Raw genomic sequence first — 12,692 nt, forward strand, 5'->3', positions numbered from 1 at the left:
CATGTAATAATAATTAGGGTATAAACAATGGCTTGTGAATACAAGCTATAATGAAAATTCTTACACCTGAAAATATTTTAGGATGAATGAAAAAATACAATATAGTAATACATGCAAAATTATTACAATAATGTAATTTATGTATCCCCCCCCAAACAAACCCAGACTAATCACCCAGTGGTTTCTGAAAAGACTTAAATACCACTTTCCACCTCAACCCAATCTCCAGAATTGTTTTTACCACTTAAATCAAAAAGGCAGAGTAACAACTGGAAAATTGTTTAAATAATCAAACTCTGTTTCATTCATAATGTTAGTACGGATAAAGAAAAAAAACCCTTGATTAATTATGGTATAATGACATCTAAGAAAATCAAAGGAGGTTCCAAATTTAATGGCTCCATGAATTGCTACCCATCATTTCAGAGAATAATTTTTTAGGATACTGAAAATCATGAATCTCAACAAGAAAAATTGCCAGGTTTTTTTTCACATCACACAGAGAATTAAGAGTATAGGATTCGTTTTCAAGTAAGCACATCAATTTTCATCAACTCCATAACCATTTTAATTGTTCTAGAATATTCTATCATCTGGGAGTAGTAGAAAATTAAAAGGGGAGGAAGCATTTTAATACTATAATTTCATTAAGAAAAAGAAACAGATTCTATTAACTCACTGGTAAAAAATTGCCATGAAAAAAGTCATAGCTAATATAACTAACGTTATTTTAAACCCTAATGATAAATGTTATCAATTTTATTAGATAATTGTCATTAAACATACTGTAAATACCTTTCGACTCCTTTCAGCAGCTTTTTCATCTGCAGAGATATGGGTACGGCACCTAGGTAAAGACAATATTTTCCAATGTCTTACTGAAATAGTAACCCAAGACCTATTTCACAGCTACACTAAACAAAACCATCCCAAATTGTTTAAAGTGTAACCAGCTTCTTTTTGTCAAGGCCCTATATATATGTGGCAATATAATTTAATTCAACAGTATGCTTTTTTTCCTCTGTGCCAAACAGTCCCTACAATTGCTAATTACTTTTTCAAACATAAAATATTTCATACATACAAAACTATATAAACAAAATACATAATGAACAACCAGGTAGCTACCACCCAGCCTGAGGAATAAAACATCTCAAAAATACAGGAGATCTTATGTGCAGCCCACCCAATCACATTCTTTCCTCTCTTCTTTCTCATAGGTGAACACTCCCAAAAGGAGTTTTTACCATGCATAGCTTTGCAGTTTTACTAGTAATGTATACCTAAATAAAAAATATTATGTAGCACTTTAAACATTATACACTATAGTGTATCTTTCTTTTTTATTTGGGGTGGGGGGGGGGTGATGCAGGGGAGAGGGGCAGAGAGAAAGGGAAAGAGAGAATCCTAAGCAGGCTCTACCCTGTCAACACAGAGCCTGATGTAGGGCTCAAACTCACAAACCAAGAGATTATGACCTGAGCCAAAATCAAGAGTCAGATGCTTAACCAACTGAGCCACTAAACCCCCCCCAATATAGTGAATCTTTCTTCATTTGATTTCACTCAACATTACATCTAAGATATTGATACACACAGTTCTAGTTCAATCATTTTAACTGCTAATACAGTATTCCAAAGTGTGAATTTTCAAAGTGTGAAATTTCTTTTTCAGAATTCTAATAGTTATTTAGGTTATTTCCAAATTTACTCAATGGCAAACAATACTGCAATGTACAGTCCCATGCATGTCCCTTTGTACATACGTGTGAACTTTTCCAGAGTATACATACCAAGGAGTGGAACTGCTGAGTGGAAGAAATGTGTGGAAGTCAACTTTAGTCATGTCACACTACTCTCCAAAGTGCACCAATTTACATTTCCACCTGCAGTATGTTCCCATCGCTCCACAACTAGACACAACAGTACTATCAGAAATCACAATTACTTGCTAATCTTATGGATCTGAACTAATGAAGCCACTGTGATTTAACATGTATATCTCTAATTACTTGTGAGTTTGAAAAAATTTGTATGTGTTTATTGGCTATCCGGGTTTCCTCTTCTGTGAACTGCCTGTACTATCCATTATGTACTTATCTACTCCATCAACTTTTTCTTACAGATTTAAATAATTATTGCATGTCCTTGATACTAATCCTTTGTCAAACATGTACTGCAAATATTTTCCTTAGTCTGAATTTGTCTTTTCACTGTTTTCATGGTGTGCCGACAGAGAGAAATTTGTAAATGTTTACCAATCCGCTCTTTTACAGTTTGTGCTCTTTGTGTACTATTCTTTCTCTCCATTTATTGAATTCATCTTCAATGTCTTGCAATAACATTTTACAGAAGTTTTACAAAGGTTTTGTTAATACTCCCTAACAGGTTTTCTGTTACTATTATAAATGGCATCTTTTGGATAACATTTTTTTGTTTGTTGCTCATGTTCAGAAAATCAATTTTAGTATAATGAACTTCTATCCAGCAATACTGCTAACTTTAAATCTAATTAAATTTTTACGAGACTTAAACTATTTCAATCTTAACCAGTAGGCAAATGAAGTAGCCTCCAAATAGCTCTGGAATGAAGAAAATTACTAGGCCTATTTCTCTATCCTTACACCTTCTCAGCATCACCAGAGACAAAGAATTACTCTTTCTCAACTCAGGGCTAGTTTACATCATGAATGAGATAACAGGAAAAAGCACAATGTCTGGCACACAATAAGAACTCCTATCTTCTTTTCCATCGTTCTCTCACACCCCACAATCCCCAATACAGGCTTACTAATGGAATAAACTTTCCTAAGCAAGTTATCATACTGTATTTTGGTCTCATCATGTGAACAGGCAAAAATTTTCCTAACTGTATCTTACCTGTTCAACTAGTAAAGTAACCAAATTTAGAATTTAATGCCTATTCTTAAAAGATAAAGGAACTAACCTCTGTTGAGTAGTCCGCTAGTGTCAGTTACTCCAGCTGCATATATTATCTTATAGAACACTTCAAATTGGGAGCATTTTCCTCATTTAATCAGTAAAAAATCTGATTCAGATTAACGACTTGCCCAAGCTTAAATAGCTACATACAAAACTAGTATTTTAATACCAACGTGTCATCAGGCTCCAAAAGCACAGGTTATTCACATTCACACATGGTCTTGTAGCAATAACCAAGGCAAGTTAATTACCTCTGAATTCCAGCTCCCTCCTCATCTACTAATCAGAAAAAAGCTAGAGGAACAAAGGAACCAGGTCAGTTACCCAGAGCTCCTAAACAGAACATTTAGTTTTGTTTATGGTCACAAAAACAATAACAAAGAACAAAAATCCAAAGAGAAATTAAGACTTACGGCTGTTTAAAAGTCTGCGTTTGGGCAGCTGTGGTCTTCATGTGAGCAACATTAATATCCTCAGAGAGCTCTTCCACAGTCTCTATGTCCACCTGCTCCTCATCATCCTCAATGTACTCTACACAGTTATTCTGAAATAAAGCATTCCAAAAGTCAATAAAATATTGGGAAGTAAGCACACCTAAACTTTTCAACTGAATGCTCCCCTTATAAAATCAACCAGGGCCCAACATTGACTTTATACCATGAATACAGGTGATCCTAAACTTGTTAATCGTAAGAAGGAATTAAGTTATGAAGACAACATATGTTAAAACTAACAACCAAGCACTGAATTAAAAATCATAGATACATACTAGACAGACATTATCAGACTATATTGATGCTTCAGTGTTATTTCTAGCGGAAAAATTCAGGTTACAGAAATATTAAAGCTTCATAAATCTTAAGATTAATGAGCAATAAAGCAAAATCTGGTGAATGGAAAAGGAGAAAGGAGAAAAATTCAGGTTCTATTTTAAGAGTGCTTCAGGACTGGGGTGCCTGGATGGCTCAGTCATTTAAGCATCCAACTTCAGCTCAGATCACGATCTCACGGTTCATGAGTTCAAGCACCCATCAGACTCTGTGCTGACAGCTCAGAGCCTGGAGCCTGCTTCAGATTCTGTGTCTCCCTCTTCTCTATGCCCCTCCTCTGCTCACGCTCGGTCTTACTCTCTCAAAAATAAACATAAAAAAAAAAAAAAAAAAAAAGAGTGCTTCACGGCTAACCCCGTGCCACCCACAAAGACAGACTCAATGCAGATATGAAGAGAGAATGTAGCCCAGTCTTCTAAGCCTCTCAATCCCGCACAAGGATAGCTTTTGAAGAATTTCAGGTATTGAAAAACCCCAAGCTTGTCATACTTCATAATACCAAAAAAGAGTCAATCAGTAAGCATTTATTGAGCACCTATCATGGAAGCTTATTGTGTATGTTATGTAAACAGTAGAACATATGGATTTTGGGATCTACAGATATTTTTAAGTCCACCTTTAAAAGTAGTGTTTACTATGCCAGAAACTAAAGCAGGAATATGAGACACAACTCAAAACGAAGCATCCCAATAACCTCATTAATTCTGTTTACACTTGATGGAAAAATTACTTACCCCCATGAATTATAGGTTCCATAAGCTGATAGACACTAAATGCAAGTTATCATTTATGTTTCCCAATTTAAGCACAATTTCAACAATGTATATTGAATTTAAACAATGCAAATAATATATATTAACTTTAGGAAGCTAAATCAACAGTGTCCTGACAGAATCTAAAGAGTTTGAATAATAATGTAGGTAAATGCCTTATATTTAAACTGAAGAATGTCTGCCTACTGCATGACTTTAACTGCAGGCTTTGTAAATAATATCCAATAAACTTCACAATGGAAGACTGAAATTAAATAGACTACTTGCTACTTTCCTTACACTATTCCAATATAATAATCACATGCACAAAGATATCATAACGTGTCACACAAGTGCAAAAATACAATGTAGAATTTCGATTTTAGAGATCATTTAATATAATGCCCTTACTTTGAAAAAGGTCACTGTACCTTGTATGTCAGATTCCCTATTAGGAAATCCAAGCAATGCCACCCTTGATTAAGACACAATAAAAGTTCTATTAGAAGTCAGTTTTACTGATAGCAATAGTTTTCACTGGTTTTAAAGTTGGACTGTCTTTGGTCTGATGCTTACCCAGGCTGACTTACAATGGGAGAGTCTGCAAAAAGCAGAATTATAATTCTTAAACTCAATGAATTCAGATTCTTCAGCTACCTACAGGTACCTGTCCTCAAAAAAGATGAGGCTACAGATAGATAAGGCAAATGTGTATACAATCATCTAATTGTAGAGCTAGATCCTCATTTTACAAATGAGACGACTGAGGTACAGAAAAAACCAACATAGGAACATTAGAATAGTTAAACATTTTAGAGTTTTAAAATAGGAGTCTTTTTGTTATATTTTATCTGCATTAAGGCAGTTAGGCATTAACAGAGAAAGACCAGATAATACAGAGGCTGAATCTCATGGAAGTGAGATTATAAAACAACCAACTGCATGAAAATCACCACAGAGGGCCATATTATCTGCTCCTAAAGAGAGGGACACAGTTTAGATTTGAGGGCACCCTATAGGCAGCTGGCTATAATATCCTTAAGTTTTACATCAAACCCCACTGTCAGGCATCGGCAAATCAAAGCTTGCCAGCCACACTGTTTCACTTAGTATTGCTTATGGCTGCTTTCATGCTATAACAGCAACTGAGCAATTCCAACAGCAAGCCATCCAGCCTGCAAAGTCTAAAATGTTAACAATTCAGCCCTTTACAGAAAAAGTTTGTCCAACTCCTGCCCTGTATCATACTGCTTCTCACTTAGGTAGGATTACAACCTTAAATAGGAAGCCTACAAAAATGGCTTCAGAAAAATTTTGTGAAATTATAAAGGTCATATTACAAAGGAAGATGATGCAAATTCAGAATATAAATTCTAGAAACTAATTTTAGGAGATAATTAAAAAAGTAACTTAAGGCAGGGTTATATTAAAATATTGCATGGTATTTTTCATTTTTCTCCAAAAAGAAAAACATCTCTCTAAATGCAGGTAGGTAAGTTCTAAGGTCACCCATTCACGGTTTTTTATATGTCTACCGGATAGGCTATAGTCACTTCACATTGAAAATGTAAAAAAAAAAAACTGAGAAGAAATGAGAGTAGTAGTTTTAGAATTTCTTTTTTTTAAAACCTAACTTGAAAGGGACTCTCAAGCATCTATCCCCCAAAGGAATAAGCCAGCCTTCCCATACTAGTAGACAAGTCTCAAAGAACAATATAAGCTCAATAAATGTTACCTGACTGACACAGCCTAAAAACTATAAAGTCATTTAATCATAATCTAAACCTAGGCATCCATTTCAATGTATCAGGTCTTAGTGATCTTCTGGGAAAGCTACTGTCTCTAATAAATCATTTAAATTCTTGAGGTTTCAGTCACAACAAAAATGGGCTCACCACCTTTTCTACATCATCAACCTCCTCACTCTGGTAGTCAGAAACAACATCCACAATCTCATCAATAGAATCATCGGTTTTCTCATTCTCCTCTTCCTCGTCCTCCTCTTCCAAATCCAAAACAGTCAAGTCGGCACTGCTTCGTCCACCATTCTTCTCTTGCTTTGGTTCTATCTGTTCTCCTGACAGCAGTAAGTGACCCTGAAAACGTCCTTCCCCTCTGCTCCCTTTTGTAGCTCTCCTTGGAACAATGGAGAAGGCTGTAGGACTAGAAATCCTACTCCAAGAATCACATTCAGTTTTTAAAACTCTGACATTTTCAGTAGTTCCACTTTTTCCAAGTAAATCAGAGATGCTTTGTTCTTGTTGAAACACATCTGAATTTTCCTGACAAGTCTTTATTTCTTTAATTAACTGCTCATCTGCCTCTTTCTTGCATTCTTGCTTAGTTCCAACACATTTCTGAGTCAAAGGGCCCTTCAGGTGTTTTCTCCACCTCTCCCTAATACTGTCCTTCTCCAGAGAGTCTCCACATCCCTTCTCCTTGGCCTCTGGCTGTGGAAAAGACTGCTGCTCCCCAACTTTGCTCCCTGATAATTCGAGCTTACTTTCTTCCTTAGAGATGACTGGAAACTCATGTGAGTTTTCCTCTGGATTTTCTAACCCTTTCTGCTGTTCCACTTTCACATCACCAAGCTTTTTAAGCTGTACGTTACTTGCACTTTGGACTGTCACATTGCTGGCTTTTTTGGAAATGGTCTTAACTTCTAGAACAGTCCGTTTTTCTTTGGAACTCTTATGATTTCGAATCCCAAGCTCTTCATCTCCACCTTTATAGTCTTCACCTATATGTGACCCAGTGATATAGGAGTGCTCAGAAGGTTTAACAGTTATAGGACCTTCTTCTGTAAGGGATTCTTCATCCAAATTATCACCCCCATCTCCTAAGGAATCACTCAGGATTTCTACTGAGGCAGCAGCTCCTGGGTTTTGCTTTATTATATTAGCTTCAGAATCTATAGTTTCTCCTTCTGACTGCAGGGCCTTCTTAGGTTCCTGCTCTCTTTTTAAAAAGTTTGTTTCATCTTTCTGGTCTGCACTCTGGGACTCTTTCTTCATCTGAAGAGAAGCAACATGTTGAAGAATGGAACTGGGAACAGGCTTTTGTCCAGGGAGCTGTAACAAAGCAAAACTACCAGACTGGAGAGGAATAAGACTGGCTGTACCAACAGGCTGCCCTCCTGAGCTATAGGTTATTTTGGTTTCAGAGCCTGTTTTACTTGCAAAGCTCTGTGGTTCAGGAGGGGAAATCCTCAGGGTCAATGTACCAGACTGAGACACAAAACTAGGTCCAGAAGAAAGCAATGATGGTGCCTGAGTGATAACATTCACTGCTGGAGAAGACCCAACAGCCTGAATTACAGGATTCATAACAGAGAAAGCAGAGGACGAAGCAGAAGATGGTGGAGTCTCTGAAGGTTTGGAGGGAGTCGGTAACCGGATTCCCATCACAGAGCCTGGTAAAAGGGGAAAAAAAAAACAAAAAAACTTTTTTTAATTACCACTGCCCACATCAAGACCTACAAGTGCTTTTCTTTCCAGACAGGTTAACTCTGAGACTAAAAAATCTTAGTGTATTGACAAGTCACATGGCCAAATGATTCCACCAAAGAAAAATTCATTAGAAAGATCTCCAAATTTATACCTGGGTTCCGAAACATGACAGGCTGTAAGTTGGGTTGAGTATTAGAGCCTCGAAGTTGATGCAAAGGGAGGAGCTGAACAATCTGCCCATTAGGATGCCTGAATAGATTCATTCCACTTGGGCTCCTCACAGGTTGCAAGACCATCCGATGCCCCTGAAGTTGTGTGTTTGGGGCAGGTCTAAGAGTAGGAGAACCTTGCTGCACTGGAATCAGCAATAATCGAGGTCCAGTACGTTTCACTGTGTTAGGAGAGACCTGGGGAGTAGCCACTGGAATCTGAGGGGCATTTTCTGAAAAACAAGAAATGAAAACATCAGAATTTTCCTTTAATACATGTAGCAAAAAATTATTATGACATGGGATCTGACCACCCTACAAATAAATTCTAATATGAATTATATAGTTGGTGAAATCTTGTATCTCTATCATATATTAAATAATCTCATGGCTGAGAACAATTTATCTTAAAATCTAATTATCAACCAGACATTATAGGGCCTTATATTCAAAATGGTAAATTAAAAAAAAAAAAAAAAAAAAAAGCAAGCAAGCATCAATTGTCATGAAGTGCATTTACAGAGATAATGTCTCTGGCCTAACGAAAAACACAGCAGGCCTCTAAATCTGGATTCCCATTAAAGTTAAACAGATCATTCAGATAAAATTCTCTTCTTTAACCTTAAAATTCAGGCTGTTAACACACTTACTGGACTTATGACTTCATTTCCTAGGTCATACTCAAGTAAGATAAAGTCAAGGACTAAAAGTCATGAGGTATAAAAAAAACTCCTTGGTTTTTAAAATTCACTGACAAATAACCAAAGTGTAAAGATCTGTGTAAATTATTTTCCAAAAGGAAAAAAAATACATACCCCCCCCCCCCCCCAAAATGGAATGAAATTAAGATAGACATCAAAAAGCAGGGATATAGAGCCTGGTTAGGAAGAGGCAAAGGATAGTTTTAAAACAAACAGAAAAAGCAAAAATTTAATGCAGAAGATGTGAACTTAAAAAATGTTCAAACCACTGATAGTATCAAAAGATGCACTTTAATGTTTAGAAGAGATTATTTAGAAATACTTAAGACATGGAAAAAAATAGTAGGGATAATCTACAGACAGATTTTTGGCTATGGGGATAAAAAGGTAGGAATAACAGTAATAGTAAGCATAAATAAAACCAATTTTACATCACCAATGAAATTAGTTTAACTTATTTAACATTAATAAATATTTTCCTCAGTTCATCACTAATGAGAAAAATCAACAAACGAAACAAATCCCCTTAACATGTGATATTCTGTCAGATAGGCGCTCTGCCCACAAAACATATCAAACTTCTAAAAGTAAGTTATGTTCCAAACATTTACAGGACAAATTATACAGAAGATCCAGAACTACTCTTGAAAATGAAATAAAACGCAAAGACCAAACTGTTCATGGCGGAAAAAGTGTGCAATTTAAACAAAAAACATCTACCTCATGTGAAGTAAGAAGAATGTTAAAGCATTCTTAATTTCCTGACCATTTCTATTCAAGGTACATTTTAGAAAGTGATTCAAATCCAAAGTACTCCAGCCCAGAGACTGAAAGCAGCCTTTAAAATACACACACTAAATATGTGATTGTTTATTCAAATGCAGGTGAGGGTGAGAAGGGAAAAGAGAAAAAGAAGGGAAGTTAAATGAAAAAGTCACAGATGTCTAAGTGCCTGAGTTGGGATCCTTTTTATGAGCCCAGAACAAAATTACACACACTTAGAAGTAGCAGTTATCTGAATCCACTCCATTTAAAAAAAGAGCAGATAAGAAAATTCGTTAAAATTAATTATTTCCTCAACTGGTAGTAGAGAAGGTATTTTTAGGTGGTATATGAATATAGAATAATACCATAGCACATTGTGAGAAAGTAATTTTTCAATTTTAATCTGATAACATACAGAAGCAAACACCAGTCTTTGATATCACATCAGCATTTTCTAGCTTTCTTCACTAACAGAGAGAGAGAGTGCAAGCCACATGTTAACAAATGGTAGCTAGCTAGAATGTAATTCTTTTTATTATTATTGTTTCCAGGGTATTTATAGAGTTAACCCTATGTTACCACAAGTAATGTTAGTTTCCAATTACAGAAAAATTGCTTTTAAAAATACATTTAAGTAAACAAAGGAGTTAATTTAAATAAAAATAGTAATAGTAATAGTACAAATGAAAATCAGAGCAAAATACATGAATGTATATTCTGAGTGACTGAAATCTGAGAATGAACTACAAAAAGCTAAACTATAGTTTCATGACAGAATTAAAAAGAAAGATCAGAACCCATATTGTTTAGAAAATATGATAAAATGACAAGATATAAACCTTGAGATTCAGCAGGAAATTAAAACAACTCAATCAACAACGATCTCACTTCCGAAATTACTTATTAAGCTAACCAGTTTTTATATGTTTACATGTGGGGAGAAGGCAGAAGGAGAAGAATTTAATACTGTGATTCAATTAAACTTTGAAAAGACCTCCTTTCTATAAACTAATTCCAAAGTCACTTCATTTCTGAACTATCAACAGAAATTTGAACCATGTCAATAAAGGCAGTATTTAATAAGAAAAATATCAATAACCAAGACAGATTTACTGCTACTTATTTCCCCTTAAATCTTATAAAGTCTCTCACTCTTTTACATAGTAATTCTCTTTGAGTACACTAAGAGAATCATTTATTTTAGCTGGTTGAATTAGGATTCAATTAGGAAATAATAATTACAAAAGTGTAGGATAGTCCTATTTCAAATTCACTTAACCTAAGCCAATGTAAGAAAAATTTTAACTGAAAAGTTGATAAACATATAGATTCCTAAACAAATAAATATGCCTTATTTCAATCTCAATCAGTTCACATATAATAATAAGTAGTAGAATAATATCAGTAGTATATGAGAGTTGGGATGATTCACAAATGACTTTTACTAAGCAAAAGGACCTAGAATTTTAATCTTAATCAAGGAGAAAAAGCCCTTAGCTTGGCTGAAGCATGGGAGAAGCTCTCTGATCTCACTTTTTTAATTACAAAGAAGCACCACGCCCCGAAAAAGGAACACCTACATTAGGGTTACTCAAAAGATGTGCACTCCTAGCTCTCAACACACAGCAGTGCACCTCCTCCTGTGCCCAACCTGATGGCTGCTCTACTGGCTCAGAGCTCAACTTCCACATACATTATTTCAGTATCCTTCAGCCAACATTTCCATTACAATATTTTTGAGTATTTTTATTCTCCTGGGAAAATCTCCAACCCCAGTAAACCACATGTCAAGGCTGTTCAATTTATCTCCAAAATAAAGTTGGGGTGCCTGGGTGGCTCAGTCAGTTAAGAGTCAGACTCTGGATTTCAGCTCAGGTCATGATCTCACTGTTTGTGACATGGAGTCCCATGTCAGGCTCTGTGTAGACAGCATGGAGGATGCTTGGGATTCTCTCTCCCTGCCCCTCCCCAGCTCTTATCTCCCCCACCTCAAAATAAATAAACAAACAAACACACATTAAAAAAAAAAAAAAAAAACCATAAAGTTAAATACACAGCTGTATGGTAAACCAGCTAGTAACATCTAGGCCTTACCTGGTCTCTGGCTCACTGGTGGACTCCCATCAATTCCCGAGAGTATAATGGGAACAGAGCCCAGAGATGAAGTTGGTGTGGTCACCATGGAGGAAGATGCAGCTGTGGTCACCACGACTATGGAGGTGGAGGCAGTGGAAGCAACAGGAAGAGTTATAGTTGGAGGAGATGCTACCAAAGACTTAGGAAAAGCAACTGAAGCCACAGGGGTAGTTATCCCAGTCGTTTTGATAAGGTTCACAGTGGCTGTAGACTGGGTAGGTGTTACAGGGGTGCTGGCATTAGTTTCAGAAACCTCAACAACCCCTGCAGTGGTGGCACCAGAAGAATAAGTAGTTTCTTTAGTTCCCACGTCAGAAATAGCAGTCATAGGTGTCACAGCAGTAACATTCTCTAAAAATACTTGAGGGGTGGTAGTAGTGACAGCAGCAGTCACAGGGCTGCACACCTGAACTGGCTCAGAAGAAACCACAGGTGTGACGACCATTACTGGAGAAGGTCTGATACTGAACTTCTGTGGCCCTGTTAGGGGTTGGGGTGTGCTAACTCCAGGTATCTTCTGCTGCAGGGCTCCAACTTTACTCATCACAAACTGTGTGAACACACCACCAGGAGAGGGTCGAGCCGCTGCAAATAAAAATTTGCAGGTCAAAAATCTTCAGTTCTCATACTTTATCCTCTTAGTGATTGTGTTTATCAACATTTATTGTGCACCACTGGGTCAATTTCTTACAGGTACTACCTATCTGCAATATACGTGCCAATTTCCACCCACAAAAATCAAACACTTCCCTCAACCCAAACCAAATCTTTATAATACTAAGAAAGGGATTAAAATTGTGTGTTCCTGCTAAAATTCTTTTGGCTATGCAATAAAGCCGAACTGCCAGGACACTAAAAAGATAATGTACAGCTCACAACTTCACCATCTAAAACAGTGAAGAAAGTTA

The 12,692-nt window shown here is 36.3% G+C and overlaps 1 protein-coding gene across 16 annotated transcripts in view; it reads right to left on the reverse strand.

The window, feature by feature from the left end:
- The window catches only part of MGA (MAX dimerization protein MGA), a 168,146-nt gene that overhangs the window by 11,144 nt on the left and 144,310 nt on the right, over positions 1-12,692 (reverse strand). For 8 of the 16 annotated variants that reach the window (XM_058738104.1, XM_058738102.1, XM_058738105.1 and 5 more), the window contains exons 15-19: positions 11,743-12,369; positions 8,125-8,415; positions 6,423-7,936; positions 3,356-3,486; positions 796-847 (exon numbers count right to left, since the gene is read on the reverse strand). In XM_058738104.1, the coding sequence (XP_058594087.1) occupies positions 796-847; positions 3,356-3,486; positions 6,423-7,936; positions 8,125-8,415; positions 11,743-12,369 (2,615 nt within the window). Of the gene's footprint in view, positions 1-795; positions 848-3,355; positions 3,487-6,422; positions 7,937-8,124; positions 8,416-11,742; positions 12,370-12,692 lie in introns of those variants that run through there. The other 8 variants (XM_058738111.1, XM_058738110.1, XM_058738114.1 and 5 more) reach the window with 6 other exon arrangements.

Source organism: Neofelis nebulosa, chromosome 7 (assembly GCF_028018385.1).
Source record: "Neofelis nebulosa isolate mNeoNeb1 chromosome 7, mNeoNeb1.pri, whole genome shotgun sequence".
Taxonomy (NCBI): domain Eukaryota; kingdom Metazoa; phylum Chordata; class Mammalia; order Carnivora; family Felidae; genus Neofelis; species Neofelis nebulosa.